Here is a 22554-nt window from a genome sequence, read left to right on the forward strand (position 1 = left end):
TCTCAACTCTATTTACTGTGTAGCAAAAATTTTCATTAATTTATTTTAAACCTCTCCTCAAGCACTTTTCTGTCTCCTAACCATTAACCTATGGTGTGGAAATAATGAAAAAAATATTGAAACGTTGAAAGAAATCAACCTGACATCAGTCTCCTCCTGTTCTCCTTTCTGGTTTTATTGAAATTAATATAATTTTTATATCTTCATACTCTGAAACTCCACCTGGCTCTCCTATGTCTTCCCTGACCTGCTCCTCTCATAGTTTATTTAAAAATTAAAAACAGTTAATACATATTTCAATAAACTAAATGAAGACCTCACCAGAGCTTCTTCATTTTTCTTCAGCATCATTCTAGCACTGCTGTTCTCCTAAATATCTAAATAATATAATATATAAATACATGTTAAGTGGTCGAGTATGATCAGATGTTGCTCACTTTAAATAATAAAAATTTCGCTGCTGTTTCAGTCTCATTCTGATTAAATAAATCATTGTGACTAGACTAGCTAACTGTTAAAGTTAGCAGTAAAATTTTGGACATGTGACTATCCCAGAATTAAAACGGCTTAAACTAAAAGATTTAGTTCTATATATGAAAGTAAACTGACAACAAGATGTTATAAACGAGCGATATTCATGGCAACATTCCTGACAGACAGTTTACCTCCTTCAAACGGAGTTTCTCTGCTGCTGCCTTTACTCTGAGCCGTTCAGAGGGGGGAGGGGCAGGAAGCGCTCCGCTGAATGCGCTGTTGTGCGCCTTCAAAATAAAAGCACGCGAGTGGAAGATTTTAAAATTCTTCGCAACTGCGGTGAAATTATTGGGGGGGACGAATGTGACTCTCTCCAATATTGGAGNAGTCAAATTTAGGATGCTTTTCATAAGACTTTACAAGCTACAATATATACAAAATACAAATTATAACAATGGCTCCAAATATAAGGCAACATTTCTATTAACATTCTATTAAACATCAAACAAATGAATGTAAAAGCTTTAAGTATGCATGTCTCTTAGGCAATGTGTTTTTTTAAATCATGTAATAAGTAATACTGTAGAATCTGTTGTGCATAGTTTAGCATTCTTCCAGTTACATTTAAAAACTTTTGGAATTTGGTAAAGATCAGATGATCTTACACATCAAAATTAAACATTTAAGCCCTAAAACTGACAATGGTTGTACTTGCCTGGTCTTTCAAAGAGCATATTTTTCATATTAAGGGTCATGTAAGAAATATGTGATCATTGCAGGCAAGGTGCATCTCAAATTAGAATACCATCGGAAACTATTTGAATACAAAAGGCAACACCTATATAGCTTTTACACGCAGTGATAAATTTAAGGCAATTACTAATTGTAGTTTACAGTAAATAAAACCCACACAATCTTTTTCTTGGAAAAGTAATGCATAATAAAAATAAAAAAGCATTTTTTATTAGTAGATTTCTTTAAAGTATATTTGTGTACTGTGAGGTATATTCACTCACTTGGTCAGGGGCTACTTTGGAGCAAATTACATCTTTTTGGCATAGTGGTGTGGAGACAATCAGCCTGTGTTACTGCTGGAAAATTAAAACATCTCAATACATCTCCTCATGCACGAATAACCTGGTAAATGGTTGTAGACTTTAAAACATCAGCAGATAACATGGCTCCCCAAGTAATCCCTGACTGGAAACTTTACATGGATTCTTCAACATCTTGGATTATGTGCTTCCCCTCTTCCTACAAAACTCCGAGAACCTGATTTAAACAAGAAATGCAGCAAATTTCATCTGGAAAACAAACAAACAAAAAAAAACAACAACCTTGTTCTCTTAGCTCAAGTGAGAGTATACCACATAGCTCAAAAGCTGCATTTTGTGTTTTAATTGGCCTCAGTCATGAAAAGTTAAAAAAAAAGTCAATACATCACTGTAATTTATATAAGTTTCCCTCACTGAATTGATCTTGTATATTCTGCAGTCTACACTGCAAAAAGCTTTGCTAAATTTTAGCGCAAACCTCCCAACTTTGTCAGCTGCAACAACTACAAGTAAATGTAAAATTTACAGCCCTGCCCCTCAATGGGTAATGGTGTCACAAAACATATTTGAGTTGTGAAAAGCAAAAGAAAAACAAAAAACAAAAAACAAAACATACCACGAGTATTTGAACAAAAGAACATTTTATTCACTTGTGGTGGTGGTATGGTAATGTGGACCCCTCCCACAAACTCTTCCTGTAAGTTCATCCTACATTACAGCATCAGTGTGTAAATATGCACCGACCATTATTCTGTAAATTGAACGGTTGAAAATATTTAGATGACTTCATTAAGGACGACAACAGAGGCTGTTTTCAAGGGGAGCACGTTGCATGGCGCCTCTCAAAGGTTGTGTATGGGGAGACTATTGTCTGCAAGGCAACAAATAAAACATTGTTAGAAGAATTTTGTCATCCACAGCCCATCTATATCATTAATATGTAGGAAACATTAACGGTCTAACTAGTCTGTAAAAAAAAAAAAAAAAAAAAAGGAAAAGAACAGCACTTCAGTTAAACAGAAACAAAGCCAAGCCTCTCTCCCCTTGTACCTGTGTGAATAACTGTCAGGCCAGCAAGATGACAAAAATTTATGACTGTACAGCCTTCTTACAAGTCCCGCCTTCTATAGTCTCTTAAAAGTCGGTCTGGATGTTTCTTTGATCCCCACCGTCCACAAGCTCATGTCCCACTTTGAACATGCATAGTCAAATCAAATGCACCGACACCAACAAGCTCATTTCCCCTTCCTCTTTTGTACTTAGCATCCAAACCAGCAAAGTAACTGTTCAGATCTCGCCAGACTCCCGTTCCTCGGAGCTTGAGCGCCGGTCTCGCTCAAACGACACGGATCTCTCCCTTTCCCTTCCTCTGGCCACGTTAGGAGAAGCAGAGCGCTCCCTGTCCTCCAAGTCTGCCCCCTCCGCTCTGTCATTTCGCCATCCCTCCGCTGCACGCTCCCGCCACCTCTCCTGGGACGGGGATGGCTCTCTGTCACGTGTGTGGGATGATCTGTCTCTAGAGGATCTGAAGGAAAAAAGGAAAAAAAAAAAAAAAGGAAAGCGAATGAAAGCCATCCTTTGCAACAGAAAGCACATCAGTGTGTTTTATTGGGAAAGAGTAACAATTCTGAAGTTGAAGGAAAAGAATGAATGGTTTTCTTTTTTAAAAAAAATAAATGACCTCTATTGTTTGTATTCAACTTTACAAAACCACCTTAAACTTCTTTAACAGCGGCAGGTCTTTTGTGTTACTACATCTTTGTATAGAACTTTACGCTCAACCCAACGAAGGGTTTGTGAACTGCAAATTTCAAGAATTACCATGTTGAGTTCTGAACTTTGACTGGGCCGTTTTGATCTGAGCCACTCTCATTTAGCTCTGGTTGTATGTTTGGTGCTGCTGTCTTACTAGAACAGTTCAACTTCAGTCCATAATAGCCAGTTTTAGATTTATTATTGTTTCTAAAATATCTGATTCAAATAATTCATGTCATCTTGCTCCCCAGGGAACATGTAATTAATCTGTTCGTTTGAATCAAGTGTGTCCTCATCCCAGCAACATGATGCGCTCACTGCCATGTTTTAAAACATAGTGGTGTTCATTTAGTATTATGCACAATTTTGTGTTGACCTACCACATATGTCAATATGCAATATGACGAAGAAAAAAAACCTGGAGCACAAATACTTATTTTTGTGTTCCTAACAATTAGGAAGTAATATCTTGGGACAGATTTCAAAAGACGGTAGATTTTCACTGTTCAAAGTCACTCCAATTTACTGATTCACTGGACAAGATATGCTTATATGTTCATTTCTATTCAATTAAGAATTAACTGAAGTGATGAATAATATATACACCTCTTCTTTTTGTGCCTGTGAGAGTGGGAGCGCGAGCGGTGTCTGTCTTTGTGTCGATGCTTCCTCTCTCGCTCACGATCCCGGTCCGGTCCGTCTTCTCTGGAATGAGAGGAGCGGTGCCGTCTCGCACGATGCGACGATGAACTGCCTCCATCCCTGTTTAAACAATTTTTTCAACAATTGAATCATTAAATAAAACATGATAGTAATATTAAACACGGCATATGGTGAGAACAGTTTGTAATGCAGACTGTAAGACTGTATAAGAAACACCATTTTCAGGGTGATTTTCACTTTGATAAGAGTGACAAATACAACGTGTAAATATAAATTCTCTTTAACAACTGCAACATCACATCTTATATTTTCTCACCATTTCTCTATAAAGGATCCAAATCTTAAAAAAAAAAAAAAAAAAAAAAAAAAGACAGAAATGCTATGTGACTCAAGCCAGCGAAGGAATACCTGTATCGATCTCCACTTCTGGATCTAGACCTGAGAAAATGACACATAAAGATACGTATGACGTCTGTGAATAAATCCAAACTTTTTCAATGTGCTGCTGAATTTCTTACCTTCTCCGCTCCCTTTCTCGTTCTCTCTCCCACTCTCGTTGTCGCTCCCTCTCTCTTTCCCGCTCCAGTTCCCACTGTCGCTCTCTTTCCTCCTCTCTTTCACGGTCCTCTCGCCTTCTCATGCGCAATTTTTCTTGTTTTTCTACGACGGCTTTCTGAATATGGAAAGAGGAGTTAAAAGATCAGTAGTTAAAATGTAAATATACTGCACCCGTGTCTCCAAGCATCCTTACCCTCAGCTTTTCCAGCTTCTCGCGGATTTCGATGAAACCGAGGTGCAGTTTGCCCCCAAAGTGGTCTGCCAGGCGGCGGTCGTTATCGTGGAGACCCAAGTAGGCTGAACACACCTCACACACCCGAAGTTTCTGCTGTTGAAAGCTGGAAGCTGGCATTGAGTTTCTGTAAACATCCTTTTTAAAACAAATAAGCAAAACTGGGGTTAGGAAAGAAGAGAACGTTACCACAAACATTTTGGCATTCTGAACATCATTTAACTACAACTCAACTACAACTTACTTCCTACTGAAGTAAGGTCATGCTCATAACGCAGCCTCATCTAAAAGGGAGAGAGCCAAACAAAGCAACAGAAAGGCAACATTTCTGACCTCTGCTTCTTTCTTCAAGGCCCGGGTTTTCTCCACCTTCTCCAGCACCTGCTGGGCTTCATCTACGTTCCCTTCGCCCCCCAGCTGCTCCGCTTTAGCCAGAAGCTTCCCAATCTCTTCGTTCAACTCGTGGACACGCTCGGCCTTTTCATGGCAGGGAAGACAAAGAGAAAAAGGTAGAAGGAAAAAAAGTTTGTTGCTTTTCTTGGGAGTACATCGCTTAAACCAAACGGAGCGCTCATCACCTTTGCGGCCACTTCGGCGCTGATCTCATCCTGAGTCTCGGCTAGTCTCTTCTTGGCCAACTCTGTTCTACGATCACAGTCAGCAATGAAAGACTGAAGGTGTTCTGCAGCCTGGAACAACATATTCGACAATTCAGGAACAGTATTTCTAAGATTTCTATAAGAACATTAGATATTTTAATAGAAAGTAAAATTGTTTATCCCACTAGTGGTAGTGTTTGGATGTAATAAGTGTGAAAAAGATTATTTGCTGGACTACTATAGGTTGTATGCCACTTTGAAAAGTGGCAAAGCAACATGCTAATTTTATTGATGTATTTACTTGTTAATAGTAATTACATTTCCCTCTGTAATTATTCAGCAAACAATCGAACAAGAAAAGCAGAAGGAGCCAAATCAGAACATGATTAGCACACTTCTGGGTTTCAGCACTTGTAAATTGTGAATTTTGACATAATATCAAAATAAAGAGTTTAACTGTACAAACAAACTAAACCCCTAAGATGCTAACATATAATGCTTTTGAGCTATGCACATATTATGAGCCTGATAAATAAAACATGGAAGATATGTTAAGCTAAAGAAAGTGTTTAAAATTACTTAACATATATTTGGGGAAACAACAACAACAAAAAAAACAAAAGTCGGTTGCTTTGTTTTAGAATCTTATAAGCGATGACTGAGTCGGTTGGGACAAAGATTATGTTTCTTTTATTCAAAATGTCAGAACTGAGCGTGAGCAGTTGGGTGACTTACATCAAGCTCAAAGAAATACTCATTTTCCTTGGAGGCGATCTCGTAATCTGCTCGCAGAGCCAAATCATGGACTTTGGCACATTCTCCCAGGTCCATTCTCTAAAACAACAAACAAAAGAGTGCAATATTTCACTTTCTATATCACTTCCTCATTAATATGAAAATTTAAAAAAAAACAAACATATTTAATTGCTAGTCTGGACTTGTTTTACCACAGTCTTTGCATTAGAAGGTGTGTATGTAGTAATCATAACATCTAAAATGCATCATGAAGAACAACCTAAATCACAAGCTCCAGCCCACATATGGCTTCTCTTATAAATGCAATCACTCTGCTCAAGCCTAATAAAATCCTGATGTAAACACTTATTTTTTTATCGTAAAGTAAGTTTACTTGGATTAATGATACTTACAGTGCCTGACAGAATGTCATGAGGACATGAATCTAAGAGGTGGCTCTTACAGACTCGATCGTCTGTAAATTTAATTCTCTGCCTCATGGTGTCTCCTGAAACAGAGGAAAAGCAAGGCAGCAGGTGTGAGATTCGTAATTTTATTTTGTGCGTTAATACATGTTATAAAATATCTTCTGCTCCCTTAAAACAAGTGTGATTCTATAAATGAAAATCTAAACTGAAGTGGTCAAAGTCTGTCATTTCATTCTAGCTGAGTATTTATTAACAGGGAGCCCAAAGTTAAAAAAATTCGGGGAATTAATTAACTTAGAACAACTAGTTGTAATAGCTACACAGAGAACGGCTTAGTTAAAATGAACTTTGTCGCTAAACTCTAAATAAGGTTTTAAGTGGCTCTGGAATATTGTCTACAACAGGTTGCTAAGCAGTTAGCTGCCCTCATGTTAGCCAGGCTGTGAGAAGCACGCCTCACTGACAGCTTAGCTTTACGGCTAATGCTAACACCAGTCATCGAGCACTGTGAGGCTATTAATCAAGACTGAAACAAAAGAAGTCCGGCTCACCGTCTCTGCCCGTCCCCATGAGCTGGTCCAGCATCGCTCGCATCTGCGCCTGGGCCGACATGTTGGCCTAATGTTGTTGGAGTGGCTCCGTCCCCGCCAGCAGTGCTCCTCTCGCGGGCCAGTCTCTTCAGCTGCAGGCCTCTCCTCTGGCTTTTTCCTTCACAATAACACGGTCAACTTCCCCCACCAGCAAGAAAAGCTCAAGCGCCACCAAAGCCACAGTTTCTTCAGTTTACTGAATGTCTCTCTACTTTTACAGAAGCTGAATATGGCTTTGTAAAGGTGGATGGCTTCGGGACCGCTGAAAGGAGCAAGTGCAGCGGCTGTTTAAAAACTGCTGGAGTCCATTGTCGGGTTGAAACGTGTGGCTAGTTGAGTGAATGCAGTCAGGGCGTTTGATTAGCTAACCAAATATGTATGGAAATGAAAACCAACTTGTTCTGTTAACATAGTATCTAAACGTATTTCTAGCCAGGCAGCTAGAAGTTGTCAAGTTTGTTCAACGTCCTCTCTCTTCCGCCTTCTCAGTTCCTCTTTGTGCGCGCCACCGGAAAGCGCGCGCTCCGTGATTCCGATGAGGTGTTGCAGTCAACTAGGCTCGATAAATTATTGAATTTTAATCTCTATTACTATTATTTTTAATAGAATACACGAGAATATACATTTTTTACGGACTATGTTTTTTGATAATTCTATTTATCCTATAAATAGAATAGCTTTCTATACAGCTTCCAAAAATTGCATTAGAGGGTGGATTTGTACTTGAGGGAACTTTGTTTAGTGAAAATATAAAGTCATGTCAAGAAATCAAAATATCATTGAAAAATTCACTTATTTATTTAAATTGCAAAAGTGACACAGAACAGGACGAGAAAATGGCTGGATGTTATTTGTGTTTAGACTTCTAAAATAAGATAAAATGTTTTATTAGAAAGTAAAACTGTTTATCCTGCATCACAGATGAGTCTTGGGTTAACTTTGTCTCTCTGTAGGAAGTCATTATTTTTGTACATGTGAATAAACATAAATATTGAGGTTAACAATCTTTCACTTACTTCAGGATATGTGCATCAGCTGTTCCCAAACAAGAATAACAGTGGAGGAGATTTTAGACTGGCTCTGGTCGAGTACAAACATTTCTGCAAAATTGATTCAATGCACAATAACAACACAAATATGTATATATTAATCTGATCTGTTTTAATTACCCTATTTATTTCCTCTAATATTTACAGCATACACATTGCCATTATGCCTTTTATCTAGATTAACATCTGAGTATTGCAGAATTTCAAGGATCCCCTCTTTTGGGGCATTTGAAGCCTAATCCATAGGGGGATTAATCCATGTCAGTCACTCATTATGTGACACCAAAGTAAATCTATTGGTGCTTTAGTGTCTTTACTAACTTGTCAAGTGATTAGACTTTACTAACTGGTAAATTGAGGTTGAAGTGTTTAACACAGTGTGTATGAACTAAAGTTAACTTCAAATTAGTAGGGGGGAAAGTTAAAAAGTATTTTTATTTCTGTTGAATTCCTATACATTCTCAGTGTTAATTATTCCTGTTTGGGATGTAAATAATTGTGTTATTTAGTTTACCAGATGTGATGTGATTTCCTGAAAGCAAATAGTAAAATTAGATATATTTTTGGAAATTTTTCCATTGACATTTAATATTTAAGCAAAACTGCAACTGGCAGGAAATATTAATTAAATGGTTTCCATTAGTTTTAACCCTCATGATTCTAAAGTAATAGACATGACCCCAATACATTATGTTCATATTTTCCAAGTGTTTTTAATATTTTTAATAATAGCTGTGGTACATTTGTTAATATTTGTATGTTGGTGTGATGTTTCACTAAACTGCTAGTCACACCCAACCTAACCCAACCCTGTCCGAGCACAAACGTCCCACTGTAAGGAACAAAAATGGCGACGAGCATACTGCGGCTTCCTCTCCGTCTTTTCAGCAGGAACACGGGCATAATGACCCGTAACCCCAGCTTGAAAACATCCACCATTTCCAGGACAGCTCAAAGCAGAACTGTGGTATCCACATCTTCGGGAGCAATCCTTCCAAAACCTGAAAAAGTGAGCATTTTTATCTTCGCGAAGTAGAGAAAACCGACAAGAAACAGGGTAGGCGGGCTTAAGGATGTATTGACAGCAGAAACGGCAAATAATAAGGCAGAAAACCTACAAAGGAGCTTTCAGTTAGCCAGTGAGCGTGTGTTTACACATATACAGGAAGTATTTTTACAGAATTTTTATCTTGTAGTTATTCTTAAAATTTTGTTTTATTTAAGGTTTCAAGAGCAAATAAGATGATGTATGATTTATCTATCCAGAATATTTCGAAATGATAACAAAAATTAACAATACATTAGAATATCACTGTCGGATTTCTAAAGACGAAATGGCATATTCTATTTAAATTCCTCACTGTAAGTGCCCACTTTTTTAGCCTTATGTGTGACAGTTTGGCAGACCATTGCAGATAAAAAAAAAGATCATTGTCAAAACCAATTTTGTAATCTGGTTTGACATTTTCACCATTGGTAAATATGTTTAATTTAGCTTCAAATTCAGAACGGGTTCCTACACAGCCTGAAAAAGTGTGGAATTTGATTTTTCATATTTTCCTGGTCTGGGTTATAACTAACAAAAGAAAATAGTGTATTAAATTTGTATTTCCAGGCTGTATTCCCTACTACAGTTTTCATCAATCCATTCATCCAACCAACCACATCAGTTTCGTTTTCTTTGTACAAGGCTATTGTTTTTGCAGGCTTTTATATTTAAAGCTTCATTTAATCAGAAATATCTGCAGTGAATTCACATTAAGATGGCCGAAAAGTGATGCAGTGTTAAGCAATGAAGACCAATTTCTCTACTGTGTCTTTAGTTTGCTGTTCTAATCCCAAAAACACTTGACATGAAAGCAAACAATTCAAATGTTGAGCCAGGACATGAACAAAAAAAATGCATAACCTTTGAAAAAAGGTGATACAATATAAAAGGTAAGCCATGTAGCTCTAAATTTGTTAAAGATTATTTTAAACAATCATTGTAGTGAAGTCATTTTACTAGGGTGAAGCTCTCTGTCTAGAGCACAGTGCTTAATAGCAATCAGAGGTGGAGTCTTTGACTTACACTGTTCACACTGCTTGAACTCTACAGACACCCTTTGGCCTTATCCGCATGACAGTGGTGGTGGTGCCTTTCCTTTATGTTGGAACTCTGATCAGCAAGAATTTTGCCGCTCTCCTGGAGGAGCATGACATTTTTGTCCCCGAGGATGACGACGACGATGACTGACTTTTGTCTGCCACGTAAGAGGTGAACAGTATGTGTCCCAGAGCCACACCTTAAACACTGGCTAAAGATTATAGCTCAAATCTTTTATGTCTGATCCTGTGTAAAAAGTGTGTCAGAAGAATGTTGACCAATTGCAGACTTTGTGCATGTAATTCTTATCTCCTCTTTATTTGTTGAAGTTTTTTCAATTTATAGCATTCCTGCTAATGAATGACATTGTAAAAACCTTTGTCCACAGGGTGCTTTGCAATATGGACTGAAAGAATACCAGGCAGCACAGGCTAGATGAGCGTGAAAAGAGCACTTTCAGACATCCTTTTCTCGTCCAGCCATCTCCTTCATATTGATCCATATTGATCCTGATTTTGAGAAATCCCTTGTCTTGTGAAGCTATCAGAATTATTATCTCTGTCTTCACTCTTGTTTGCATGTTTACAAGTGTGTCCACTAAATAAACAAAGTCGATCACACGTGAAGCACATTCTCTTTATTTCAGAACGGTCAGTGGTTCGTACATAACAGTTGTGATGCAATAAGATTGGTTTTACGCGATATTTATTAATTGGCTGGCTGCTGTTCATCCTTTGATGTAAAGTTCATGTGTTGACCTTATTGGTCAGGTGTCTCTGCCTTCCTCCTGGAGTGCAGCATTGGCCAGTCTTAAATGCTCATTAAGGGAGCCCAGCTCCAACTGGCTTCGACCCCTTGTGTCGCTCAGTTCAACATAGGCCTCCTTATACAGCTTGTAGACTGCTTCTTTTTCCTGTAGCAAACATGAGCATGTTTAAAATACAAACGTCATAAGCACACTCCAATATGGAAATATTCATATTTTGTTCTGTTACAACCACAAATTTTAATGTGTTTTATGTGGAAGGAAAAAGATAAAGGGTTTTTAGTTGATCAAATCTGACAAGTGTGTTGTGCACTTGAATTCAGTCCATAGACTCAATAATTTGTAGAACCACCTTCCACTTCATTCACAGCCGCAAGTCCTTTGTACTATTTCAGGAACGTTTAGCTCATATTTTTAACTTCTGTTTTTCTCACTTTACTAATAATTACCTTCTGACAATCTGTCACATACACTTTTTAAGAAAATTCATTAAAGTTTGTGGTTGTAAAGACAAGAGGATTTTATAAAAGATTTTATATTGATTAAAATAATTCAAGCATACCTTCATAAGGGTTTGGACCTCATTTCGTAGACAGCTGATTTCTTTTTTAAGATACTGCACCTCATTTTCCTTTGCTCTCAACAATGTCTGAAAGACAAAACATGCAACTTCTCACCATGTCAGCTTAAAAGATGATTGTATGTGTCAAATAATATACTGACATAATTCTCAGCTGAGTTTAATGTAGTTTTCAAGTTTAATACAAATAAAACAACTGGTATTTACACAAGCTATTATTACAAATTGGAAAATGTTGCTTCAGCTGTGTGTGTGTGTGTGTGTGTGTGTGTGTGTGTGTGTGTGTTGTATTGAGACATACATAATTAAGATATTGCGCATCTGCTCCGTCAGCATAATGCAATACATTAAATTTACCAGGAGGCGGCAGTATATACCACAGTAGGATGTTTCTGACCACGCATTCTTCACAAAGTCAAGAATTTCAAAACAGAAGTGAGCAGGCAACAGTGCATGGAGGTATTGATGATGACAAAGCAAACTACTTCGATTTATTTATGGGTTCATAATTGCAGTGTTTAAATGGTGGGACTGTGTTGTTTCCAATGGTATATCAAGACCATTTGATAGCTATGAGCTCTGGGGGCTTGATTGCACTGAGACACCGGATTCTTTATTGTGGTAGTAAAAATAATTTCGAAAGACTATGTTTTTACCTCTAAATTGGAAGGAGTTTCCTCAGTTTTGCAAAGTGAGACCGCCTCAGACCTCTGGCCTGTAATGAAATATCTCATTCGACTCATTTCTTCTGCAAGCTTCATCTTAAGCTCCTGAAAAAAAGAGTTTGTTAGGACAAATTGTGTTCCAAAGATATGTTGGAAAGTTAAATATAGATGCATTATGCAATAATGTGACAAGACAGTGGAGATTAAAACACAATCTCATGTCCAGCTACCTGGTTTTCTCTCTGGAGCTGCTCCATCTCTTTCTTCTTGTAGTCCAGCTCAGTCTCTCGGCTCTTGCTGTTGTGCTCAGTGCTTTTCAACTCCAGGCACTTTTGAGAGTATCGTTCTGATAGCACGTTTAACTCACCGTGCAAGACATCCGCCTGAGGCCTGATGTAGACAAACACACAAAGTTCCGAACCGAACTGTAGAGCATCATCACAGTGAGGGTCGTTATAGAGTTAGGAACATCTCAGTCTAGCAGCAAGCGCCTGGAAGGAAGTTGCTTTTATCAGCAGCAAAACAGAGAGCTGAGAATAAACTTACATACGACCTCTGTAGGAGGCATCCACGTGTGCTGCTCCTCCATCCAGCCCTCTGGCCTTCTCCACTTCTCTCTCCAACTCCTCCCTGTGAGCTGTTTTGAGTGCCTCCATAGCTTTAATGAAAATTAATCAGTTAGAAAACTAACCAATTGTAAAGTTATGGGAGAAGAGCCTTGAAGAAAGCGGAATCATCACAGTAGAAGTGTTATTTAGGGATTTCCCAATTAAATTCCGGGCGTCAGGCTACAGACTGCGACAAATTTTGAAAAAGCTTTGTCGTTTTCTTCATTCCTTAAATCGCATAACTTCGATATCCCCAGCTATTTCAGGAGAAGTTAGTAGAAATTAACACCGGTCGCTAAATTTTATGCCATCCACAGCAATGTGCGAAGCTTACAAAGCAGGACACCGTTGTCTGCTGAACTAAAAGTAGACACGGTGAGCCTTAATTATCAACAAGTAATATGAAAATGGGGAGAAAAAATATGCTAAGATCAGCTAACAGAAGATCACAATGCTAATGTATGTTGTGAAATAGAAAACAATTGTGTTATTTTACTGCATTGATATAGATTTTAACAATGTATTAAACTGTGACTCTGTATTGGTGATCCTTATTCTTATGTGGCTTGGATAAGAATTTGGACAATAAATCTCAATGGGACATCCTTTGTATGATACTACGTGTCAGCTAACCCTCAGCAGCTGACTGGCTCTCCTCTTGTAGCATGCGGTCTCTCTCTTCCTCAAGCTTCTTCTTCTCCCTGGCATGCTTCTCCTGCAGCTCCTGCAGCTGCTTTTGATGAGCTGCTTCCATGGCTTTCAGCTTGGCTCTACAGGGGGCTCCAGGGCCGCACGGACTGTCCACATCTATCTCCCTGGCTTGATTCTCCTCGACCTAATTTTGAAGAGAGAGGTTGGGAAGTTGGTTTGCACACACACTAAATATTAAGCTTTACTTTTGCATCCTTAAAGGAATTACTGGCTTACCTCCTTTTGAAGAGCTTCAGCTTTGTTAGTTGGAAGGATCTGACTATTTATTGATGTCTGATTGACCTGATTTGGGCTTGGTTCATACATTTGAGAATAAACTAGAGACTCTGGCAAATCTGGAGAACTTGATTGATGGGCCTTGGCTCCAATGAGAGACTTGGAGCTTATGTCCTTATAAGACGTCTCAAATTCTGTCCATTTTTTATTGACTTCAGAGTCTATGGTTTCAATAACAGGGACTGTAACGCTCCCCTTTTTCAGTTCCATGGAGTCCCACCTGCTGCTCATCTCACTGAGAGGGACCCCTTCCTCAAACCACTTGTTCCTCTCTTCCAGTCTCTTTGCTTGCTCACGGTCCCAACCTTCTCCTTGTTCCCTCTGAGAGGCCGGAGACAGGTCTGCACCCGGGTCGCCTTCTGTCGTTGGGTCCTTGTTGGCGTTAGCGTCTACGGTGTTGTAGATAGAAATGGCAGGTTTATAGCTGGAGTCCTTGCAGGGGAACTGAGCGGGCCGTTGGCTTGACGACAGTCTCCGGGAGCGGGGGTTCGCTTTCTCACTGCCGGAGTCTGATTGGCTGAGGGCAAAATAAGAGGGAATACATAAGAGTAGAGTTACACATCCAAAGAAGGACAACAGAACGGGTTCAATGGAACCTGACCAACCAATCATAGAGAGGTTCTGGCCCCTTGAATACTTTAGTGAAATTACAATTACAATTTTTAGATTAAAACAACATGATACACTTCAAAAAGGAATATTAATTTAATTAATTTATTATATCAATTTATGCCAAATAACTACATTTAATGAACAAGTAAAAAAAAAAGTGATGGAAAATATTTTATTACCACCCATTTTTCATTTTTACATTAAGAATTAAAATTGAAATGATGTCTGTTTAGAACATTATAAATGTCATTAATATTTTCCTCTTCTAAAAATAACTTTAAAGGACAGTTATGGAGCTTTAAAGTGAGGTTCTGCTTTGGTTCGAGAGAAATCTCTAATTCATCCCTTAATGAGACCAATTACAACGTGGAACTCACTGCGAGTTGTTCTGGATGGCCTGTGTCAGTAACTTCACCCAGTTCCGACGAATTCTGGATGTCACAGCAGAGAGAGTGAACACAGCTCTTTTTGTCTGAAGAAGAGGGAAACACACAAGAAGTGGGGCATCTTAATGACCGTCCACTGACCTGGAAAAATGCTTTAAAACACGAGGATAGCAGCGATGCACTGAAAATTACCTGGATTTGAAGCCCGTAGTTCTTCTCTACATCACAGTCTGACACGTTCACACAGGAAGTCAGATCAATCTCTCCGTCCAAATCATCTGACTGCATTATAAGAAAAGAGATTATCTTTATTGTTTACAGTGTCTTCTATATGGTTGGTTAAAAAAACAAACTGCAAACAGAACATTTTATGGCTTTTTCTCCCACAATAACTTTTTCACAACAACCTCATAAACCACTGATCTTTTCTTTCCTCTTCACAAATATGTTCTACTTTGTGTTGTATATTAAAATTTCCACTAAAAACATTATATCTTGTGGTCTCAATGGGATAAAATGTTATAAGGCACTGTAAGTGTCATTGAGACACATCATTTCCTACCTCCTCAGCCTCTGAGTCTCTGTAGTACCTCAGCGAAGTGTCACCAAGAACAAACCAGTGCTTCATCCACTGTTGAAAATTAACAGATGTGGACATTTATATATTATTTGGCAACATTATCATCACATTTAAGCGTTAAATAAAAAAAAAAGTTTTAAAAATTCGTTTCAATTTGTCACAGGGTCAAAATTAAACATACAAAATGAAATAAAACAAACATGCAACTGTGGTAACATTTAGTTAAATGCCTTTTTTCACTTTGATGGATTATCCAATTACATCTTTACTTCATTTATCTGATCCAAAATGTCTCCTGGCTTGCTCTTCCAATCCAGGAATCATGATGCTTAAGACAATCATAAAGTAGAAGGTGCAGGAACACCAGTCACTTTCTACAGCTCAGCATGTTTAACATCAGTGCAGACTGAGAAGATACTGACTGAGGAAGCTGTGTCTGCTCTAATATAATCATGTTCAGACACTTTTCAAATGTTCACATGGCTCAACCAAAAGTCTTCTGAGGTACAGGTCTCATGGTCAAACAATACGAACTTTAATTTGACCACAGTGACAAGAAGTATGTGTGAAGGACTCAGAATGAGGCTTTCAAACTTAAGATGTTTCAACTATTCAGCACGTTGGTAGCAGCTTTGTATTGTGTGGCTGTTTTAATAACAGCATGCCTTTTACAACTGCACAACTGTTTGTGGGATAATAAAAAGTGAAGGCTAGCATAATACTTTTAACTGCATCTCAAATCAGCTACAAAAGTAGACAGTTTAAACTTTGACAGAGTGGTCTTTAAGAAGGCTAAGAGAAAAATGGTTCAAATGGATGATTAAAATCTCAAAATGTATGTGATGTGTACCAATAATGCTTGCATTTGGACCAGAATTTTATTTTTAAACGCTGCTTAAATCATATCGAAACCACGCTTGACACAGCCCAGACAATCATCATAGTCTGTTGGCTGAGTCAGGCACATTGAAAACAGGTTCTTGCACTTTCTGGGTTCACACTGCCTGCCGGGTTCTTTAATGATGGTTACAGCAACAATCTAGCTTGAAGAACAAATGTGAAAACAAGTACTTACTTTGCCTTGCTCATCCAGCCTGGACATCCAGCCCTTTAGAAAACACCATCTGCAATTGAAGCATTAGAGCCAAACTGTTGGAAAGCACTCTGCTGTGGCTTGTGTCTCATTTTTGATTGTGAAACTAAAGGAAGCGGAAACTATCAAGCAGACAAAATGGCCCAGTTGATATCGTTACAGTAGTCTGAAACGTGCTAAAAGATGTTAAAGACGGTTATCTCTTCACAAGTAAGAGCAGTCTTGAAAAATGAGGGCATAAAACAGGAAGATCTGTAGTTTCTGTGAACCACGATCAGCACTGTTGGAGGAGAAAGAGGAACTCGTAAAACGTTCTCAGAATCACTCTGAAAAGCAAGCAGATGCTGTCAAAGCTAGTTAGGACACCTTTAAACACTCACCAAGCAAGACGTTGTGTCCAAGTTGCATGAGGTGATGACAGAGAAACAGGACTTAAGAGAGAAGTACTGCATGACATGCAGAAGGAAGAGGAAGCCACAAAAGTGTGGTCATACCATTTCGCTTAGCATTTTAGACTGCAACAATGAAGTCTTGTGACCCAATTTAACATTCTCCGCAGTAAAACAATAGAAATATGGTCACAGCTTTTTATATCCATTAATTACACACCGACAGCAGTTTTGAAAAGTGCAAAAAAAACCAAAAGAAACATTTTACTTCACTTCTCCATGGAAAGAAAAACTCCTGTAGAAACAACTCCTGTTGCAAAACTATTCTTGAATCCATTAATAAAGATGATTGATCACATGCGCAAGCCGCCCTAAAACAGACTGCTGAGTAATGCTTTTTTTTTTGCCCTATAATGAGCTTCAGTGAGACAGCAGAGTCAGATAAAACAGATGGAACAAACATCAACATGATGCATGAAAACAGAAGCAAAAATGACCCATTTTCCTCTGAACACGTGTGTTGTAGAGTTTCTGGAAGTACTGAAACTGCTCACCTGTGTCTGCAAGCACTCAGGGTGCCCTCGGTCCTTCACTCTCAAAGATCTGTGTTTTTCACTTAGATCTGAGGTCTTAAGTGGAAGAAGAACAAACTGGGTTTTCGTTGGCTGTTTCAACATTTTTCATGAAGGCCTGGGCAGTTGCTAGATCTTACCTGTGTATGAAGAGAAGTGGCAGATTGTCTCTGAGACAATCGTCCAGTCTCAAGGTCCCGACATTTTTCTCGTCTGTCTCTCCCCCTCTCTCTGCCCCTCCTCCTCTCGTCTGGCTCTATCCTTGAACTGTACATGTCTGTTTCATCTTGATACCTTCAGAAGATGAATACATACTTTTTCATGTTATAATTATTTAAATAGCACCTTTCACAGGATGAACCCACAACGTGCTTCACAGTAACGCAACCACAAAACATTTTGGAAAGATAAAGATTTTAAGGAGAGTAAAATAGGATACATAAAACATCATATAGCATAAAACTAGCAAAAAGCTAATACGAACAAACAAGCCTGGGAGGTTTACCTTCCAGCAGGACAATGACTCTAAACACAGCCAAAGTTGCTGAATCTTTGGTATTTACCAATGCGTTATGTACAATCTACCTGAGCTTGACCTAATTTGTAACGATGAATGAACTAACATGTTCAGTCTCTAGAGGTTTAAAACTGTTGAATACCCCATTTAACTTGCAGCTGCAATAGCAGGGAAAGGTGGTGGCTGAATATAAAGGTGCACCAAAGTTTTTTCAGTCTATCACATAAAGTCCCACCATGACTGCAACTCTGCAAAAAAACTTGTGGAGCATTATTCTGTTTCTATGTCATGAGTCATCAAATCACCAACCCCTACAGTCATTGGCTGTTCCATATTAAACACTTTCGTCGTGTTAAGCCCTTTCTACGGCCGAAGAAAAGTAAAATGATCTCACACACCTGTATGATCTTTGTCTCTGGTTTCTGCAGGGACTAGGACTCTCATTTCTCCGTCTCAGCCCTGGAAAATCTTCTTCTGACTCCACCTGAATCTTGGGTATATCAGCCAGCATGATGTAGTCATCTATGGTCATCCCAACCTTGGATTCAGAATCATTTGTGCAGATTTAACATTTGTTGACAAGAATTTTACCAAAATGATGAAAGAAGTCCTGACGTATGTACCTCTTCAGGTTCTACTACAGCTTTTTTGGGTTCGGAGAGCAACAGGGCATCCATTCCTCGTCTCAAATTGCTCTTACTTCTTTCAGAGCTGACTTTAGTAACATCATTATTAGCATTTGTAGCATCCGTTGCCACAGCTTGCAAAGGTGACCCATCGATCTGAAGGTCCGTTGCCTGTCTCAATGAATTGGAGCCTTGTGATGGCGGGCGACTGAGTAAAGAGGGTGAAGACCCATGCGAGGAGCCGAATCCCTCGTTAACCTTATCGGAGCCTGTGACTGCAAATTGTGAGGGTGATCCTCCAAGAACCCGAGAGTCTGCTCTCTGTCTCGATGAAGAGGAAGCTTGAGATGGGGGGTGGCTGAGTAAAGAGTGTGAAGACCCCTGCCAAGAAGCCACCCCATCATTACCGTCTGTGACTGCAATGTGTGAGGGAGACCCAACTAGAATCTCGGAGCCTGCCCCTTCCTGTCTCAATGAAGAGGAACCATGTGACAGTGGGAGATTGAGTAAAGAGTGTGAAGACCCCTGCCAGGAGCTTTGGGATCTACTCATCCTGCTGTCTCTTGAATCAGGCGCTCTTAGTGAGTCGTGACTCTGTGGACTGTAACCATTCCTGGATGGTGACATTTCACGGCTGTTGTTTGACAGAGTGTTGGCCAAACTGCTGACAGCTGTTCTGCTTCGAGGAGACGCTTTGTATGAGTTCTGCCTCACTGCAGAAGAACCGCGACGGGATATAGACTCAAGATTTCTGTAGAGTTTCTCAGAATCCAAACTGTGTTTATTTGAAGCTTGTGATGGACTTTTTGACTCTTGACTGGACATCTTAAGGTCTTCATAGCCAGCACTGTGTAACGGAAACGAGTCTGCCCGTCTGTGTGCTGAGGCATTACGAGAAGCTGTGGAATCACTTCTCCGTGAAGGACTGGACCTGCCAGATGTGTGGCGTGAAGCACCATTGGACTGAATTTGGAGGGAGCCCTGAAATGAGGCATGAGATCGAGCCTGACTCCTACAGAGGGAGCTCCCTCTCTGAGGTCCCATGGTAGACTCGGGTAACCTGTAGCGATCTGGACTCAAAGAGCTGTGACGTGTTGGAGAATTCCTCTCAGAGTCTGTACCTCTTCTGAAGTTTGAGTGGTATGTGTACCTCTGTGGGGACTCACTTCTCCAAGTTGCCTGCAGATAGGTCTCTGGGTTTCTTCTTTGGGACGGCAGTCCAAGGCTGACATTTCTGTAGGGGACACAGGCTTTGGGCTCGGGCACATAGTTGCTTGGCAGGGGATGTCCCCTCTCAAAATAGCGATAGGTACGCTTGTTGTCCTCATCCATCTGCTGCACACCGTCACCTCTTCTGTCAGGGGAAAAGTAGCCACTTTCTTTCTCCCTGCCTCCTCTGGACTCTGAAAGTCGTACAACCCTGTCATCACCGTGTTATTATTTAATTAGCAAAGTACAATTTAGCAACAAAAATTAATGCGTGCCAAAATATTGTGCCTAAGTTCAAGATAAAGATATCTTGTATGACGGGATGTACTGTGTGACTGACAGACCTGAAGCCCGGCGGGACATGTCTCTAACCCTCCTTTCATCCATCCAGGAGTTTTCAGTGTCTCTCGGGGGAGATGGGTCCAGTCTGGTCATTTCTGTTTGGACTGCAAGAGGGCTCTGTGGGCTGAGGGATGCGCTCCTCTCTGAACACTCCCACTGATTTGAATAGCTAGAAGACAAAGACAGAAATTGGATATTCTCCTCAAAGGGATCAAGACAAGAGGCAAACAGTAACCCTGGAGGACTTTCCAAGAAGTACGGTTATGGTCTACATTACACAATATTCTCTTATTTGGACTACGGAGCAGGCTTGTAAGATGAATACTTTTTCTCCCAAAGAAAAGATGCAGGTCTGGCTAAAATCCCATCTGAAACCATTTAGGATGAACCCAAAACTTTTGGTGTCTGCTGTAAAACTGGCCTCCTTTGTTTTTCTTTAGCACATTGGTTAGTCCAATCATACATCCAAATAAACTAGAGAATAGTATTGGGAGAGAAAGAGTAACGTTTTGAAATGGCTTAGCCAGAGTCCAAGATTAAATTAGACTGAAAACATGTACAGTTATCTGAAGAGGGCTATTCACAAGAGATGTCATCTGATAGGTATGATGAACTCTTGTAAGTTAGTGTGGAAAAATGTTTTCAAGCCAAGATGTTGGACACTAATAGACTCCGACTGAAGGAGACTAGATGCCAAAATTCAACCAGAAAGTGGATCAATGACATATTAGTTTGCACACTAATTCAACTAGGTATTTCACCAATTTCCCCCCATTTTTCATCAATTCATCAGTTGAATATTTAATAACAGGACATTAAAATGTATGATCTGGGTCACCTAGGTTGAATGTCAGTTTCACAATTCTCGAGTTCCCACTCAGGACTCAGGCTGCGTTCAAGATTCCACTCAAACGTCCAACAGCCACTGGCGTCATCACTGCTGGCACATGTCGTCACCTCAGACAGCGCTGGATCCTCACATTCATCCTCATCATCATCAACATTAGTGTCACCTACACCCTGGTTTGCAGAGGAAAGGAACAAAATATTAAATATAAACATCTGGATTATTTGCAAAATGGCTGGGTCAAAGGTTAAATCCAACAAAGACTGGATTACATCAATATTGTGAGATACATAACCTGATTGAAACAGTTTGAGCTGTAATGTAACTAGTTTTTAAAAATGTTTTTATTTGGCTATTTTGCCCATTTTACATGAATGTGACTAAATTAAAAAGCTGGCGTCTTCAAAGAACAAGCCCTTATAAGTAAACTCAACGCACTTATCTCTGTAGGAAATTATAAGTAAAGTCTATCAAGAAATCTTTCACTCACCGTGACTGGAAAGATCCTTTTGTGAAATCTGCTGTCAAGATTCTGCTGTTCAGCTCCTTCTACCTTCACCTCTTCATTCACTATAGCAAAGCCAATTCACTTAGACGCCGCAGGACGTAACTCAAGCTAGTCTGTGTTCATGCTCATCATTATTTCATTGCTCTAGTGCCTTTGCATTACCAGCGCCGCCCATTTGGAACCTTTTTGGCTTTTTTCTTGATCCCAATCATAAGTTCTACCTGTCATTAACACAGATAATACACTTTATTTGTCCTTTAGATTCTCTCCAAATTGGATGCGGGTGTGTGAATGTTAGACCCAATCTCTTTTGGTTCTAAAAACACAATAAAGTCTAATTTAATGTAAATGTTGTCACTATAGGACTCCTTGGCATGTTGTACTCTACAGGTTATTTTAACCAGTGGCGTTGTGCTACTGCAGGGTGCTTGTGACAGTGCATATCGGATTTCCACCCATTCCCAGAGGACTGCAGCAAGCTTTCATTAATTAATGATAAAAGAATCAAATACCACATTGAGGTGCTACAATGTCTGCCACCTCCACCTTCGGTTTTACTTGATTGACTGGCATAGTCATCTTGCTATAATACAAATGGTAGAACATTGTGTCTCACGTCCTTGGAATTTACTTAATTATTTTACTTGCTATTCACTCTGAAACATGCTAATGGTGCATCTATTTATATGTCACAATGAGTGCCAGACACTTTTTTTTGGAGAAACTTCAACTACTTACAATGTTCCGATTTCAAAAATTCATATCAAAACACAGGAAGGCGTGAGAAGCTAACACCAACGTCAGCATATTTTTAGCATTAGCTTGAGTTACAGTAAATAGCAAGATCACATAGAGCAAAAACTAAAGAAATACTAAAAAAAGCTCCAAGATTCTAATAAAGTTTACAAGATCATTGAGTAACAGTTCATAAAGAGAAAGTTTATGTTTGGTTCAATGGAATAATTTTACAGTTTAGCTTGTAACAGCTGAATTATGGTCAAAAGCGTCGGCTATAACAGATTGCAGTTTTGACAATTGTGAGC

The 22554-nt window shown here is 39.3% G+C and overlaps 3 protein-coding genes across 4 annotated transcripts; 1 reads left to right on the forward strand and 2 right to left on the reverse strand.

Annotated features, from left to right (window-relative positions):
• Nucleotides 1-2151: 2151 nt before the first annotated feature.
• Nucleotides 2152-7602, reverse strand: LOC106960367 (putative RNA-binding protein Luc7-like 1). The gene is made up of 10 exons (XM_015053438.1): nt 7051-7602; nt 6485-6579; nt 6072-6170; nt 5316-5426; nt 5071-5214; nt 4699-4875; nt 4466-4620; nt 4356-4385; nt 3891-4046; nt 2152-3054 (listed from the first exon to the last, which is right to left on the reverse strand). Exons 1-10 carry the CDS (start codon nt 7109-7111, stop codon nt 2817-2819), a joined length of 1266 nt encoding a protein of 421 aa, XP_014908924.1. The 5' UTR covers nt 7112-7602; the 3' UTR covers nt 2152-2816.
• Nucleotides 7603-8947: 1345 nt separating this feature from the next.
• Nucleotides 8948-10844, forward strand: smdt1b (single-pass membrane protein with aspartate-rich tail 1b). 2 transcript variants are annotated; one of them, XM_015053442.1, is made up of 3 exons: nt 8948-9147; nt 10237-10395; nt 10613-10844. In XM_015053442.1, the coding sequence occupies exons 1-2, from the start codon at nt 8986-8988 to the stop codon at nt 10372-10374; spliced, it is 300 nt and encodes a 99-aa protein (XP_014908928.1). In that variant the 5' UTR covers nt 8948-8985; the 3' UTR covers nt 10375-10395; nt 10613-10844. The 2 variants fall into 2 exon arrangements, with proteins under 2 accessions (XP_014908928.1, XP_014908927.1); XM_015053441.1 differs by having other exon boundaries at nt 8949-9147; nt 10237-10402.
• A 2-nt stretch (nt 10845-10846) lies between these two features.
• On the reverse strand, nt 10847-21583 carry LOC106960369 (myosin phosphatase Rho-interacting protein-like). The gene is made up of 18 exons (XM_015053440.1): nt 21494-21583; nt 20995-21176; nt 20159-20325; nt 18603-20008; nt 18378-18517; nt 17603-17756; nt 17445-17519; nt 16484-16516; nt 15391-15459; nt 15021-15110; nt 14820-14914; nt 13771-14347; nt 13477-13678; nt 12782-12893; nt 12466-12625; nt 12227-12340; nt 11553-11639; nt 10847-11137 (listed from the first exon to the last, which is right to left on the reverse strand). The coding sequence occupies exons 3-18, from the start codon at nt 20247-20249 to the stop codon at nt 10991-10993; spliced, it is 3552 nt and encodes a 1183-aa protein (XP_014908926.1). The 5' UTR covers nt 20250-20325; nt 20995-21176; nt 21494-21583; the 3' UTR covers nt 10847-10990.
• Nucleotides 21584-22554: the final 971 nt, after the last annotated feature.

This window comes from Poecilia latipinna, unplaced genomic scaffold, assembly GCF_001443285.1.
Source record: "Poecilia latipinna isolate Pla-1442-1.1 unplaced genomic scaffold, P_latipinna-1.0 Scaffold1178, whole genome shotgun sequence".
NCBI lineage: Eukaryota > Metazoa > Chordata > Actinopteri > Cyprinodontiformes > Poeciliidae > Poecilia > Poecilia latipinna.

Coding starts and splice junctions, on each gene's coding strand:
- smdt1b (XM_015053442.1), top strand. CDS start 8,986: ATGGCGACGAGCATACTGCGGCTTCCTCTCCGTCTTTTCAGCAGGAAC. Junction 9,148..10,236: donor TCCTTCCAAAACCTGAAAAA/GTGAGCATTTTT, acceptor TGAACTCTACAG/ACACCCTTTGGCCTTATCCG.
- LOC106960367 (XM_015053438.1), bottom strand. CDS start 7,111: ATGTCGGCCCAGGCGCAGATGCGAGCGATGCTGGACCAGCTCATGGGG. Junction 4,876..5,070: donor CCTTGAAGAAAGAAGCAGAG/GTCAGAAATGTT, acceptor TGTTTTAAAAAG/GATGTTTACAGAAACTCAAT. Junction 4,386..4,465: donor CGAGAAAGGGAGCGGAGAAG/GTAAGAAATTCA, acceptor TCATTTTCTCAG/GTCTAGATCCAGAAGTGGAG.
- LOC106960369 (XM_015053440.1), bottom strand. CDS start 20,249: ATGACCAGACTGGACCCATCTCCCCCGAGAGACACTGAAAACTCCTGG. Junction 12,341..12,465: donor AGCTCCAGAGAGAAAACCAG/GTAGCTGGACAT, acceptor TCTTTTTTTCAG/GAGCTTAAGATGAAGCTTGC. Junction 11,640..12,226: donor AAACTCCTTCCAATTTAGAG/GTAAAAACATAG, acceptor TTTGTCTTTCAG/ACATTGTTGAGAGCAAAGGA.